The 17,164-nt window shown below is 38.9% G+C and overlaps 1 protein-coding gene across 1 annotated transcript in view; it reads right to left on the bottom strand.

Annotated features, from left to right (window-relative positions):
- Window positions 1-17,164, bottom strand: part of LOC126252308 (probable tubulin polyglutamylase TTLL9) — a 97,511-nt gene that overhangs the window by 18,767 nt on the left and 61,580 nt on the right. Inside the window, exon 7 of the mRNA XM_049953191.1 lies at window positions 16,584-16,697. Coding sequence (XP_049809148.1) covers window positions 16,584-16,697 — 114 coding nt within the window. The remainder of the gene's footprint in view (window positions 1-16,583; window positions 16,698-17,164) is intronic.

Raw genomic sequence — 17,164 nt, 5'->3', positions numbered from 1 at the left:
ACCAAGAGTTTAGTCTGTCTCGTGTCCAAGCCCAGGATTACATAACTCACCTTTCTATTACATCAAAGGACTGTCCAAAAAGGGTAATACAAGTATTTGCTGATTAATCAACAATCACATCTAAACTATACATCTGGTTCACATTGTACTGTATCAACATTAACTTCACTGAAAAACAAGCTACAAAACTTAAAACAAACCAACTTTTAGCCATTAATCACTATGAACTATATTTAACTCTGTATGTAAAGTTCCTTAGGATATACCTAGATTACAAACCAAAATGGACTCATTCAAAAAACTTCAGTTTGATGGTTTTTGCCTTAGATGTATTTCTCATTGTTCATACAAACAAAATAGTTTCAACTTAGAGATAAGAACAATAGCTAGTTTTAATACATTAATTGTCTTTTATATTAACAAATTTTCCTGGATAATGCATCTAATGTAAATAAATTATTCATCCATAAAACCAAGCAAAAAGACTAATGTTTAAAATAGCTAACCATATATTTAGCAGAGAGTGCTACAAAATCTTAGAAGTCTTACATTCATTTTCCAGTAAATTTATGCTTAATTATATTTGCTGTTGACTTACACAACCATGATACTGGATACTGGTATACAAACAACTTTCATGAAAACTTGACTCACTGTGTAGTTTTTAACATGGGTTTCAGTACTCTGCTGCAAATGTGTTTGCCATGTTACCATAGAAGTGAAGAAAGAAATAAGGAATCCTTGTGATTGTAAAAGAAAACTAAAATGTGTTAGTGGGGTCTTCTTCTAAAAATTACCTAAATTTGGGAATTGAAAATGCCTTTTAGTAGCCTGCCAAGAAACAATGCTAATTGCAAATAGGTGGCTATTCTTACAGAATATTGATAACTGTTCCTCTTGCATAAATATAACTATAATAATGATGTGTTATAAAATAAACAGCAGCTATTTTACTAAATTTAGCCTGTATGATGTCATATAAAAAATAACAATTTGATTATAGCTCATTATTAATAGGCCTACAGTTTAGAGAGTTTGTTCTTAACAGGTGTTTCTCTACCTTGAGTCTTTATTCATTCCTCATATCCTTCATGACCAGACATGTAGTACATAATGACTGAGTGAAAGGAAATAATCTCTTAATGACTGTTAGGATGAATTTTATTTTGTTTAATGTGAGTGAAATGTTGCACTAAGAACTAATTTTCTGAAAATCTGCTGATTTCAAAGGATATTATCTTCTATAAAAGACAGTATCATTTGTAAATAATCTTGTAAAGTTGGAAATATCACCATTTGCCAATTGAGCAGATGGGAGGAATATAACAGGAAATCATTTATACTGATCCATATAAAAGATAAGATATTCTATGAGAGTTGTCTTTCTCATGCAAGAATGAGTAAAAAGCTCTCCAGAAGCCTACAAAAAGGGTTGTTTCGTATAGTCATTTGGATATCAACATCCAGACTATGTTCAGCTGTCTGTTCTACAATTTTATAGTAAGCTGACATTCATGCTATTGGACTATAGCACGGATTTTACAGTTTTGTGTAACACATGGCTGGTACTTAAATAGCATGAAAGGGTAGCTAAAACTGACAGCAGATCTTTAGATATCCTATACAGACTGTAACAAGAAATCATTTTGTATGGTCACCTTGAGTTTGCCTAGTCTCTGTTTTAAGGTGACTGACAGTACTGTCAATTGTCTTCCATTTCTTCACTTATCAGTTGTTATACATAGTAGCTATGGAAGACAAAATAAGGAACAGAACAAGGAAAAGGAAAACGAGACAGAAGACAGGATTCCAACTTTCCACCTATAATGTATTTGTGCAGCAAACATGTGAACAAAATGTTAATCCAATTGGTGTTTTAGAACTGACTAAACATTCCTGGATTTTTATGAAAGCCCTGGAGACATAATTTTTTTTTCTCAGATTCATTGGAGGATTTTTTAAAAGCTTTTCTCCAAGTTTGTCTGAGTCAATTTAATTTCAGTTTACCTATACAAGACTTTGTCACTGCTTTTGAACCAACAGTGCAGCTCTCGCTGCTGCCATACTGATGTACCAATATCATTATTAAATATGGTGAAGCCATATCATTGCTCAACCACTGCTGTGGAAGATGCATGTTCAGCATAATTTAACATGTGTATGTAACTAAAAAGATCCCTCTAAGTCCCAGAAGTATAATATTATATTCCTTTCACAACTCTTTTTCTGCATTAGTAATCACTTGTTCAATGACAGGTTTGCGACCATCAGTATCTGCTGCTAAGCTAAAGACCTGTTGATGAAGAGAAGGCCTATAATGTGGAATGGGAATGGCTTATGCAACTAATCTATAGCTCTCATTATTATGTAATATAATTATAAAAGCATCAGATTTATCATCTAGTGCAGTTGATGACTGGTCACTAATTGAGTTGCTCTCAGTGGTTAATGGAAGCTAAAAGTTTGTGTGACAAGGCTCTACTACTGTCTAAATATTATCACATGCTTGAAGCAAAGTTTTATAAATTTTGCTTTAGGTTCTCTCCCTGTAAAATATAAGTATGATGTGCCATCACAGACCATTATGCTGAATTTGAACTGCAATGTCAGATCTTTTCCTTCTGAATTTCAGGCTACAGCATGGCATGGACCACCCAACACAATATTGAGCTGAAACCTGACCCATAATCAAGGATGACTACATATTGCTGTAACCTGTTCTGCATGCAATGTGGAGCACCAGATGGCATCTCTAGCAGCCATGTTGTGGGTATCCAATGTAAATCTGATCACCAATAAATATTTTTTATTTAGCCTTTATCATTTCTATGAAGTTTTTGAAGTTTACTTCTGTAATTTTAAATAGTCGGTATATTCAGTGTTCGTATAAATAGTAGCACTCTCTACATAGGAGACAGTTCTGTTCTCTCTGTATGGTGGTGTCTGTAATAAATGTGCTTTCAGTGCTAACTGTTGTACTTTACTGATGACCCTGTTTAGCATTTGGGCTTGACTGTGATTATGGTGTGACATTGTTTGGTGAAGACATAGGGTACTCCAAAACATCTACATTACCATAGCTCCAATTAGACAATGTAAAAACTGCCACCTGCAAGGGCAGGAACTAGAACACAATCAAGGGTGAAATAAATAAATAACATTTGGATGAAAGAAAAGTGGTATGACCAACTCCTAAATGTGGTACCTATGACAGTTGCACAAGGCCACCATGAACACATATATCTCATGTACCAGGCTGTAAGAGAAGTCAAAAATGTCAGACCAAGTATACAAGAGATAGTAGCTATGAATATAGACCCATTTGTCAGGAGGTAACAGAGAATATTGAAGAAGAATGTTGGATGTCTACCACCAGTTCAACATAACAAATATCCAGCATCTGACCAACACAAATACAAGCACAATGAACTCCTCTACCAAGTGTTACACCATGCAGAAGAATAAATATTTGAAGGGCAGTGGACAACATGATGGTATGTTTCCAATGTGGAAATCATACCAGGTAGGTGAAATGTCATCTATTATAATAGTCCTATTCACACAGTCAACTGCAGACGATTATAGTTGACTTCTAGGATGAAGACCATAGCCACACCTTGGACAAGGTTTATTTATTTATTTATTCATTCATCCGTAAACAAATTTCTTTGAATGGACGTCGTCATTATACATACATATATACATTATTTTGTCACATAAGATAATGGAATACAAGCTATATACAATAAATTCATTATATATATATATATATATATATATATATATATATATATATATATATATATATATATATATATATATATATGTTTGTTTGTGTGTCTGTCGACCTGCCAATACTTTCACATATATATATGATGAGACTTACCAAACAAAAGCGCTGGCAGGTCGATAGACACACAAACAAACACAAATATACACACAAAATTCAAGCTTTCGCAACAAACTGTTGCCTCATCAGGAAAGAGGGAAGGAGAGGGAAAGACGAAAGGATGTGGGTTTTAAGGGAGAGGGTAAGGAGTCATTCCAATCCCGGGAGCGGAAAGACTTACCTTAGGGGGAAAAAAGGACAGGTATACACTCGCACACACACACATATCCATCCACACATACAGACACAGTGTCTGTATGTGTGGATGGATATGTGTGTGTGTGCGAGTGTATACCTGTCCTTTTTTCCCCCTAAGGTAAGTCTTTCCGCTCCCGGGATTGGAATGACTCCTTACCCTCTCCCTTAAAACCCACATCCTTTCGTCTTTCCCTCTCCTTCCCTCTTTCCTGATGAGGCAACAGTTTGTTGCGAAAGCTTGAATTTTGTGTGTATATTTGTGTTTGTTTGTGTGTCTATCGACCTGCCAGCGCTTTTGTTTGGTAAGTCTCATCATCTTTCTTTTTAGATATATATATATATATATATATATATATATATATATATATATATATATATATATATATATATATATATATATATATATATATATATTTGTGTTTGTTTGTGTGTCTGTCGACCTGCCAGCACTTTCATTTGGTAAGTCACATCATCTTTGTTTTTAGATATATTTTTCCTACGTGGAATGTTTCCCTATATATTACACACACTATTTATCATTGAATTACATAATGCAGAAGAAATACTTGTATGGGTAAATTAAAATCTAGAATGTCCACTTTATAATTGATTAACCTGATTATTTATGCCAATTTTATGCTGCATGAATTCTCTAATCAAGTAAAAACTATTTTTTAATAAATATTCTTTAAGGAATGCTTTAAATTTACAGAGTTCCTTTATGTTTTTGATTTATTTTGGTAATTTATTGTATATCTTGACACCTTGGTAAAACATAGTAGTTTGGGTTTTAGTTTTATTCATTCTGTCTAGGTACAAGCAATTACTGTTTCTGGTTTGGTGACCATGTATGCAGCTGTTTGCTAAATATTGCTGAATATTTTTGTGAATAAAAACTGTTGTTTGTAAGATATATTCACTTGGGATTGTCAGAATACCCCATTTTTAAATAGCTCATTGCAGTGTGCTCTTTTGTGAGTCTTGCTCATTATTCTGATAGCTCGTTTTTGCAATCTGAACACATATTTCACATTTTGGGCATTTGCTCCCCAGAATGTTTTGTCGTAACTTATTATAGAATGTATGTGCGCAAAGTATGTCATTCTCTGGCATGAACTACTGCACAAAGTGACTAATATTCGTAAGGCATAGCATGCTGTGCTAATTTTTTTCCCAAGCATCCTAATATGTTCATCCCATTTCAATTGTTGATCAACATACATACCCAAAAATTTTGTGCTGGTTACACAATCTATGGTTTCATTTTGAACTTTAAGTTTTGTCATATTCAGTTTTTTCTTTATATAGAAGTTTATGTTATTAGTCTTTTTCACATTAAGGGTTACTTTGATGTTATTTGACCAGTTTTAAACTGCCATAAGTGCCACTGCCCAACATGTCATAGCTGTTCCCCATCGCTTTACAGGGGTACCATCCCCTGACTTATTCACCACATTCAGGTAGACTAAACAAGGTGACCATCTATAGAGGTGTAGCCATCACAGATGAAATCTTTCATGGAAGACAGTTATCAAGATGTCACGAAATCTTATTGATGTCATCACGATAGTCACCAGTTGACTCAGGGACTACTTTTTCTGTAATGTCTAACGTTCTTCATTGTTAGCTAAAGTAGGCTATGTTCCATGATATGAAAGTGACTGTGCTGAATGTGGTAAATGGGAAGCATGTCCAGATGACAAAAACAAGTTTTGCAAGAATGGCAGAACACAGCCCTATGAATCTCTCACTTGAACAGATTATAGTCTTGCTGTTATTCTTGGATGGGATTTCTTGCATGTATCAAACAGTTATAGAGTGTGGAAGATCAGCAGTCCTGATTGATGAATCTATTCAAACATGCAAACACAACAAAGATTGTTTGGGGTGGCTATCTGCTGTTGAAGTTATTTTATCCCACCACCACCAACAATATGACTTCCAGTTGTCAGTCGAGTTATTCAGTTAAACTGTGAAGGCTTTTGCGACTGCAAAAAGCTACTCTGGCTCACAAAAGATATTTACATACCAGCAGAGATCATAAGCATTGCATGTGGTCAAGGAGAATTTTGGATCACTAATTGTTACGAGCATCCACAACTCTTTCCTGATGGTATGTGTAAAGGCACAGTAAAACCAATCCAGACAGGCAGCTTAGTGCCATTGACAAAGATTCATGCACCAGTACCAGTACAGACAATGTAGTGGAGGAAACTACTATTGGATAGCCAAAAGCATTCATCCTGACTGAGGAACAACGTTGGTGATTGTTGGCTGTGCTGCAGCAATTTTCAGATGCTTTCAAATCAGGAGTGGAGAAAAGACAGACCAAGTAGTGCATGGTACAACACTGTATCAATGCAAGTGGAGAAGGTGTTGCAAGATGACAATATTGAACTGTCAGAGTGTCTTTGGTCCTCTCCTGTGAGCCTTGAGAAGAAGAAAGACACCACAGGACGTAATGCGTCACCCACCTTCAAGCGTATGATAGACTCCTGCTTTGGCATCTTAATTCGATGATGTATCTTTGCTATCTGGCGAACACTGTCGTTTTTTCAAAGACGTTTGAAGTACCTCTAAGCTGCATGACAGCCATACTGAAGCGTGTTCAGACTGCAGGCCTCCATCTGAAACTGAAAAAATACCTCTTTGCCAGCCAAAGAATATAAATAGTGGGGCTTCTAGTTAATGGCGATGGAATCATACCAATCTAGAGAAAATAAAAGCAGTTACAGATTTGTTGGTCCCTTGGCACATTGGTGATGCGAGGAATTTTGTCAGAAGGTGTTAGTACTACTCCCGATCCAAAAAGGACTTTTATACCAAAGCAAACCCCTTGAAAAAACTACTCCAGGGAGACACCAAGTTTTCTTGAAATGGAGTATAAAGTCTATCTTTCCTTGTCTAAAAGGAGACACTAACATCATCTCCAGTCCTAGCATTTTTTGACAAAAATAATGAGACACGACTTCATACCTATGGTTCAAATGGCTCGGAGCACTATGGAACCTAACTTCTGTGGTCATCAGTCCCCTAGAACTTAGAACTACTTAAACCTAACTAACCTAAGGACATTACACACATTCATGCCCGAGGCAGGATTCGAACCTGCAACCGTAGCGGTCACGCGGCTCCAGACTGTAGCGCCTAGAACCGCTCGGCCACTCCGGCAGGCCTTCACACCTATGCTAGTGGCTATGGGACAGGTGCAGTTCTAGTGAAAATTTGGGAAGGTTCTGAAAATGTGTTAGATTATACTGCCAGTGTACTCCCTAAGTTCAAGAGGAACTATTCTACAACTGACACGGGGGGGCCACGACATTGGGATCACTGTTTTTCTTCAAACTTTGTATACTTTTAGTAGGACAGTAAAACAACGTAATGTGCTAGTAGGAAGGTGTACCACTCTGGCAGTTCCTAGAAAATCGCAAAAAGCTTTATGCGTTTATTATGTAAGTCACGTATCTCAGATGCTCCTCGTAAAGAGTCAGTATGGGCCAGCAGCTAGCGTTTGTGCTGTGCAAGAGTGTCGTGGATGAGTCAACGGTTTAGATCCAGTTTACTTTAGTTTTTAATTTATCTTTTTTCAGTGCTGTTCACTTTATTTAATTTATATGACGTTTGAAAGGGAATATAATGAAAAAAACCACGTGTATTTTCATGAAATTGTTGTGAATTTCATATGTTATTTGACTATTTACTACTTGCAATTAAATTTTCAAGGACGAGAGACAGCATTGGATAGCACAAGTCAAACCTCGATAAATAGTGATGCGAATGACGTTATTCACAATCAGTAATATAGTACGAGGGCAGTTCAATAAGTAATGCAACACATTTTTTTTCTCGGCCAATTTTGGTTGAAAAAACCGGAAATTTCTTGTGGAATATTTTCAAACAGTCCCGCTTCGTCTCTTATAGTTTCATTGACTTCCGACAGGTGGCAGCGCTGTACGGAGCTGTTAAAATGGCGTCTGTAACGGTTGTGCGTTGCAAACAACGGGCAGTGATCGAGTTTCTTTTGGCGGAAAACCAGGGCATCTCAGATATTCATAGGCGCTTCCAGAATGTCTACGGTGATCTGGCAGTGGACAAAAGCACGGTGAGTCGTTGGGCAAAGCGTGTGTCATCATCGCCGCAAGGTCAAGCAAGACTGTCTGATCTCCCGCGTGCGGGCCGGCCGTGCACAGCTGTGACTCCTGCAATGGCGGAGCGTGCGAACACACTCGTTCGAGATGATCGACGGATCACCATCAAACAACTCAGTGCTCAACTTGACATCTCTGTTGGTAGTGCTGTCACAATTGTTAACCAGTTGGGATATTCAAAGGTTTGTTCCCGCTGGGTCCCTCGTTGTCTAACCGAACACCATAAAGAGCAGAGCAGAACCATCTGTGCGGAATTGCTTGCTCGTCGTGTGGCTGAGGGTGACAATTTCTTGTCAAAGATTGTTACAGGCGATGAAACATGGGTTCATCACTTCGAACCTGAAACAAAACGGCAATCAATGGAGTGGCGCCACACCCACTCCCCTACCAAGAAAAAGTTTAAAGCCATACCCTCAGCCGGTAAAGTCATGGTTACAGTCTTCTGGGACGCTGAAGGGATTATTCTGTTCGATGTCCTTCCCCATGGTCAAACGATAAACTCTGAAGTGTATTGTGCTACTCTTCAGAAATTGAAGAAACGACTTCAGCGTGTTCGTAGGCACAAAAATCAGAACGAACTTCTCCTTCTTCATGACAACGCAAGACCTCACACAAGTCTTCGCACCCGAGAGGAGCTCACAAAACTTCAGTGGACTGTTCTTCCTCATGCACCCTACAGCCCCGATCTCGCACCGTCGGATTTCCATATGTTTGGCCCAATGAAGGACGCAATCCGTGGGACGCACTACGCGGATGATGAAGAAGTTATTGATGCAGTACGACGTTGGCTCCGACATCGACCAGTGGAATGGTACCGTGCAGGCATACAGGCCCTCATTTCAAGGTGGCGTAAGGCCATAGCATTGAATGGAGATTACGTTGAAAAATAGTGTTGTGTAGCTAAAAGATTGGGGAATAACCTGGTGTATTTCAATGCTGAATAAAACAACCCCTGTTTCAGAAAAAAAATGTGTTACATTACTTATTGAACTGCCCTCGTATGTCACAATGTGTCAGACCACAAGAGTAATGTACAGTTACCTGTCGGATGTGATCTCGACATCACAAATTTCAGGATGGTATTTGTCATATTGACATGGAAAACATAAATTGAAACACGTGTTTTTTTACATTACGTCTTACATGTCATATGAATGAAATAATATAACCAATGATGAAACAAATAAATTAATTATAAAGTTGGAAACCGAGTCAGGCCATTGCCTGATAGACCTCGTCTTCTGTAGCTCGAATGCTGATCACCTGATCACCATGAACTCAAACGTCCAGCACCTACGCACAGATACATACGCCACATAACAGACACGTAAAACTTCTCCTGTGATTTTCTCGGGATTGCCAGAGTAGTGCGCCTTACTACTTGCATATTATGTTGTTTTGATGGCCTGCTAAAGACGTATGAAGTTTGTATTAAATCTATGATCTCAACGTCGTGGCCTCCCCATGTGAGAAAGACTGCCTTGTTTGAACCATCAACAAGTTCCAGACGTATTTATTTGGCAAACCATTGACTGTTCCGATGAATTACGAGTCTTTATATCTGCTGACCAGCATGAAAAATCCATCAGGTCAACTGGCGAGATGGTCACTGAAGCTTAAGGGGTATGTCGTCACAGTGATATAAAAGCGGACGCAAACATAAGGATGTCGACTGCATGTCAAGGAATCCTGTGGCCGAAACCAGCAGAGTGCATGAAATCTCAGTCATCGCTGCAGTAAACAACTTGGCTGCTGAACAGAAGGATGATCTTGTACTGCCGAAAACCATAGAAACCTTGAGGAAATGGGAACTGGTCAAAGGAGGTTTCCAAATAATGAAAAGAAATTGTCGAAGAGGAATTGTGGTCGAATGGGGTGTAAATGGTTGCTCAACATACCAACTTCCCAATGGCGAATTACCCTGATTTATTTCTGTAGTGTGTAATGGTCGCCTAGTCGTAGATATTGCTAATTGCTATAATCGCACTATTTCACTCCAATTTACGGAGCTTGTTAGCAATTGATGTTAGGTTGGCGCCATTAAAATGCATTGTAGTAATCGCTGCTGCTTGCTGGATCGCTGCTGTGTCTCGATGCTGATGCTGGCTCTAAATCTGGTTGTCTAGGGTAAAAACATGAGGTCCTGTGTTTTTTATGTGCTTTTGATGATAAAGAACGAGCGAAACCAACACATATGTAAACATCAAATATTTATTACTCTGGTGGCCATCTTAATTCCACTGTCCACCAAAGACCATAACACAACACAAAGTAGTACTTCCTTTACATGTTCTTTGCATTGTTTATCCATCTCAAACAATAACACAGAAACACACTTTACCAAAGTGACATTCCGACTGTCTCCCGACCCTTCTTGCTGCTTGTATTTATAACATTGTCAAAGAACTACTAAAAAGAGATATAGTTTATAAGTCACATGTACATCTGTTATCATAATTTGTGCAGAAAAGTTATTAATTTGCATCGAGTGACATAATTTAACATGTTATTAAAATGACAGACAGATTTGTTGACTTGACAGAATAATTCTTTGTTACAAAAAGGCCGTTTTTTAGAAGTTTGTCAATTGACTTCTCTAATTTGCATAAATAAGTAAGTAACATGAATTATTAAGAATTACATTGGTTTTCGTCTAAAATAGGATTGATTACGTGAATACTGAGTGAAAACGCTCCTAGTGAACAAATAGGTTTCACTGGGTGATTTTTATTTAAGGAGATCCAAAATGCCTAAGTTGGCCACTATTTTTTGTACTTCATATTAATTATTTAAGATAAACTTAGCGTTTTTACATGATGACATTTGCTGTATCAGTGATCAAGTGATACTAACTTTTGTGTGGGTCAGTTATTCAGTATAATTTAATGGGTTGACTGTTTATGGAGACATTGTGCAATCATTGTTAACATACACAATAACTTTTCTATAATCATAAATACTCATTAAACTGGTTGAATTTGGAGGGTATCGCATACTTCGATAAAGTAAAGCCTTTAATATGTTCCGTTACAAGTGCTCCAACATATTGTCACCTGGGATTCGTCAAGACTCTAGAGAGATCGGACGAAGGTACACTGACAAGGTTTCCACAGATCCGTTAGACACTATGCGAGCTACTGCAACGAATGCAACGGAAGCATATGCCACAGGTACTTCCGAGCCATCAGATACCAATTCTGCTTGCATCGGCGCCATTCCATCAGGTTCGAATCGATATCATTGGAAGGTTTACAATAGTAATCGATGGATAATAAGTCTGCACTGACTACTTCAGCCGCTATGTTATCACCAAAGCTGTACTGAATGCCAAATTTCTGGAAATTGCAGAATTCCTTGTAAAAAAAAAAAATCATTTTGACACTCAGAGCATCATGTGTGATGATTTTTAATTGTGGAAAGCTTTTCCAGTCTCGACTAGTAGGAGAGGTATATTCGCACTGTGTTATCACCTACAGGATGAGAACTACAGACTGCCCACAGACGAGTTATCTCAAAGAACGCTTTAATGAGACGTGTGCAGAAGAGATAGACTGGGATACGAAACTGCCCGTCATTACATTCGCATATAAGAGAGCGAAGCAGGACACTACAGGCTTTATACTGCTCCTTCTGATCCACTGTCACGAGGCCGAAACAACAATGGATACTTGGCTCGTTTCAGCCGGACAATACTTAGAATGATTACGTAAAACAGCTCATCTACAGGACCGGAGAAGCAGATAGCTTGCACATGGTCCCTGAACGCCCAGAACGACTGATAGTGCTATAACGCGAAGGACCAGCCAGTGACGTACAGCCCGAAAGACGTGGCACGGTTTTTATGCCTGTACAGAAAGTGGGACAGTCGGGGAAGTTAGTAATACGCTACCTTAGGCCGTATAGTATCCTTTAACGTTTGTCGGATGTCGCATGCAAAGTCTAGGATTATGGCTCTTTAGCAAGAAGGCTAAACCACAGAGACGTCTTCCATGTCCTCCATGTGGAGCCCAGCTACAGCCCTGAAGCGCAGATTAACTATGGGGGTTTATTGTAAACTGAAAGCGAGCTCGATGATCGTGAAGCTTTGACAGAAAGGGCTACCTTTGATGCTCATCAGAGTGAGGAAGATGTGACAACTCGACCCAAACACGTGGGTCCTCTAGCGATGCCATACAGAGGGCCACTGACGAGATCTATATGTAGGCCGCTGTAGTCGTTTCCTGTGAGAACTTCTAAAACAGAGGATCGCTGTTTCTCCAGAGGAGTGCAAGCTGTGAGTCCCCAGTTCAAATTCGATCATCAGCAGTATTTATTATTCACTACTTATCGTTTCTAGAAGGTTCTCGAAATGTATTATGTCTGTAATGTTTGCATATTCTGGAATATTCGGTGTTTATATAAATAGCGGTACTCTCAATCTGGGCGGGAGGGGAGGGAGGTGTTCTGTCTGTACGTTGGTGGTTGCAGTAAAATTCCAGTGGCAGACGTTACAAGAGAGGCATTGTGCATCACGGAGAGGCTTACTATTGGAATTTGGAGAGAACACTTTTCAAGAAGAGTCGCACAACATGTTACTTCCTCTCACATACATCTCGCGAGAAGACCACGACGAGAACATTTGAGAATTTACAGCTAATACAGAGGCTTAGTAACAATCATTCTTCCCATGCGCTATTCGCGAGTGTAACAGGGAGTGGCGTTCAGTTAGTGGTACCAGAACACCCTCCGCCACATGCCATTTGGTGGCTTGAGAGCATGGTGTAACTATAGAGAAACGTGCTTTCAGTGCTAGGTGTGACGACCATGCTTTTGGACTTGGACCTGATTGCGGTTACGACGTCACAACATGAACAATGTGCAAAACCTTATGACAGTAATCCCTATAAGCACAAAGAATAGGATGAGTTGAAATGTTTGCAGTTAGTACGTTAACGTACTTTGATGAATGACAGTGATACCAGAAAGCTTGTCGTATTCTGCAGTGACGCATCTTAGATGTCAGTGCCAGGCATTACGATTTTGTGAGAAACGAATACTGAACTATATTCTGTTGTACTGTATTGGTACTCTTTCATCATTTTTTTTTGTACCAGATTCAATAAAACATGGGGCAAGTCATTTGAGAAATTGTATGTGGATTCTTATTTTTCAATGATACATGTTATAAAAATGGGATGTATGTGTATTTGTTCCATATCTCTTTCTAAGCCACGGTATCGATTTCAATCAAACTTGTTATCATTTGGAAAGAACCACTGTGAGGGTTTGAACCACCTACCTCTCAGAGGGTTGGGGGTGAGGGTGAAAAAGAAGTGTAGCTCACGATGCGCAGATAAACAGACTTTATTCACCCAATATTTGAGAATGAGACCATTCGTAACAAATTTTATACATAATTTCAAAGCTTTACGAGACAGTCTTTCTGACGCCACCCACAAAATGATGAAAGGGAAAAAAAAGTAGATCGCTTACTACATTTTCGTTGTTCGTGCTGTAATATGGCCACATCATACATGACGTGGTAATTTATTACTTCTCTACTACTAACTCTATTCATATTCGCAATATTTTTCGCAGACACTATGTACATATACCACTGAATGTACCAGCAAAATTGTATAATTGCATGACACATAGTTGAGATATGACGTCATAAACATTGAGCCGCAGGTAAAAATCTCCTCCTAAACTCCTGGATCGATTTCATGCAAATTTAGTAAACGTTACTACCTGGAAGGAAATACTGTGGGGGTGAGAACCAGTAACTTCGTATATGGGGTGGGTATGATAATATGGTGATGGAGAGAGAACGTTTGAGGAAGAGATGGACAGGGAGAAGTAGCTGACGGCAGAGAGGAGGGAGGAGCAGACGGAGAGAGAGAGAGAGAGAGAGAGAGAGAGAGAGAGAGAGAGAGAGAGGGAGAGGGAGATGGAGAGGGAGAATGAGATAACAGAGAGAGGGGGAGAATGAGATAACAGAGAGAGGGGGAGAATGAGATGAACAGAGAGAGGAGGGAGTAGGAGATTGGAGAGATGGAAGGAGGAGACAGACAGAGGGGGTGGAGTAGGTGCACGGAGAGAGGGACAGGAGGAGATGGACAGAGTGTGGGCGGATGGGGGGGGGAGGAGGGTTGGAGGATGTGTACAGAGAGAAAGGGGAGAATGAAGTGGACACAGAAAGGGGGAAGAAGGAACTAGACTAATAGAAGACTGGGATAAATACATACCTGTGCAATCATAAGTACTCCGGTAGTTACAGATATATATTTTATAGTTAAATAAAATGAAACAGTTTAGAGTTATTTTGCAGTACGTAATAATAGTTTTTTAATTGTGTACACACATTCAGCAGAAAGAGTTGTGGTTTGACATGTCCTACAGTAGTCAGGCATATGATATCGTACAATTGCTGAGCGATTTCTACAAGGTGATTTGTGGTATCTTATCAAAATATCACACCATATGGACGACGCCACACAGATGAACAACCGGGAATAACTTAGAATCAGTATACCACTTGAAAGGCTAAACTTTTACATCAAATTGTGATTTTATTACATACAAAAACTTAATTTTACATAGTGTGTCTTTGTGATATTTCTGACTGAAAAGCTCTTTTTCCAATTCCTTGTATGTTTGTTATCGTTATTTTTATTTTTTAGACTGTGGTAATATGTTTTTATTGAATGTGACCCTGACGCCTACGCTGTTAAGTTTGTAAATTAGTGTTATTCAGTCAGCGATGTCAAAAGCGTCGGACAGTTCGACGTATGACATTCTCTCCATTGAACTTATGGAGCACTTTATTTTAAATTCAGAAATTAATGTGTCAGAGCATTGGATTCTCTAAAGCCACTTTTCATTTAAATACAACGTTATTAGTTTTATTCAAATTTATGATTCAAAACCTATACAATGTGACCCATGAGGAATGGTCAATATTCAGGTACGTGAAAGGATGTGCAGTTGGAGGAAAAAATTCATATGGATATATATGCCCAGTTCCCAATGGTTTCTGAGACAAAACACATTTAATGTACATTTGTTTTTAGGCCAGTGGTGCGAACGTATGTGTTCTACCCAACCAACCTCGTCGGCGTTTTATTTTAACCTCGCTGCTTTCAACCTCCTTGCTCGGGATGTCTTTCTGCCATCAAACTAGCCAATTGAAGTGCAATTGTCCGCGGTGTGTTGTGAGTGGAATAGTGCGAAGGACTGTGAGTGTATCAGAGAGATACATCTGTTAACTGTGTTTATATACGCACACGCTTGCTAAAATGTCGCATCCACACTAAGGATGAATATGCAGGTATCGTCTACGTTTACAGCTTCTGCGATGGTAGTACTCCTACTACTGTCGGAGAATTCTGTTGACGCTTTCCAATATGTCGAATTTTGATTGTAGAGTGTTTACCAAAGTTTTCATGGCGTTGCGTGAGACAGTTGTTCTTCCTAGTTCCCATTTTTCCTGAACTAAAGTTCAACAACCTGTTCAAGAACAGCAACACATTGCCTACTACCAGCACACAGCGACTTTCTTGTATATGAATGTGTTAAAAATACTTTTTTTAAAAAACGGATACTTTGTAAACCGCATGTTTGCTAAATGTTGTAGACGCGTAAACCTGACAATGTATTGAATAAATAAAAATGTGCAAATTTTGGAAATTTGTGGTAAGGTCTTATGGGAGCAAACTGCTGAGGTCACCGGTCCGTAAGCCTACACACTACTTAATCTAACTTAAACTAACTTACGCTATGGACTACACACAAACCCATGCCCGAGGGACTCAAACCTCCGACGGGGGAGCAGCAATAACAATGTGCATTAAATGTGTTCTGTCTGGAAATCCATTCGGAATAGTGCAGGTGTCCATCTGCAGTTTTTTGCTTCAAGTGATCGTTCCTGTTACATCCTTGAATATTCGCCATTCCTCCTGGGACACCCTGTATATCGAGCCAATTCTCTAACTGTAAAGAGAAAGGAATGAGGCACTATGACACAAAGATGTTGATCGAGACTGTAAAACTTTCGGTAGTACTATATTCTTTGTTACTTCAGCAAGTAGAACATGTGTTCTGAGGACAAATTTACTGAAACTAATTATTGTTATCTACATTTGAGAAAGTGACGAGACATTCTTTATCATTAAAATGCCCGTATTTTTAGGAAAGCAAACCAGGTAGGCACCTTGAACGAAAGAATTCATTATAAAAATTATAAAAAGGGTAAACCTGTTTATGATTCACACATCATAAATCAGGAGACCTACTACTGGTAGAAGAATAATTATTACACAGTCTAAAAACATAGATAATGGAAATTTTACATCTTGCTTTGGACATACTTTCCTTCAAAGTCCAGAATGTTAAATACATCTTGGAGAAGGTCATGCTTGAGTCGCTGGTCATCAGCATCACTTGGAGCAAGCGATGGAGAAGCATTCACCTCCAGCAGCCACCTAAAAAAGTGGAGCACACACTTCATTTACAAACATACGTCTAATACAACACAGCCCATCTAATATTCTCTTATCTCAAGATTTAGGGAAGTAACCAATGAGAGGAGATTCCTTGAAAAAGAGGACCAATTACCTTTCCCCGACGTGCGAATTAAGAGAAGAAGGACGGAACCTTGAGTCTCCGTGTATAGAGAAAACCTGTGCGCACCGAAGACTATCTCTGCAACTCCAGCCATCATCACGCATCACAAAAAAATGCGGTGCTAAAGACCCTGGTCCATATAGCCCGAAAACATTCATACGAAGAGAGCCGAAGGATTACTAGCCCTTCGAATAGCATTCCGAAGAAATGAGTACTCAGATAATCAAACTGAAGAGTCGCTGCAATCAAAGACAAGATTGCCTGTGTAAGAGGTTGAGACTAAGGCAAAGGAGGAGAAGCCAGAATCGCTTATATATCTAATGCT

This window comes from Schistocerca nitens, chromosome 4 (genome assembly GCF_023898315.1).
Source record: "Schistocerca nitens isolate TAMUIC-IGC-003100 chromosome 4, iqSchNite1.1, whole genome shotgun sequence".
NCBI classification, from domain to species: Eukaryota; Metazoa; Arthropoda; class Insecta; order Orthoptera; family Acrididae; genus Schistocerca; species Schistocerca nitens.
This window is presented reverse-complemented; position numbering and strand designations above follow the sequence as displayed.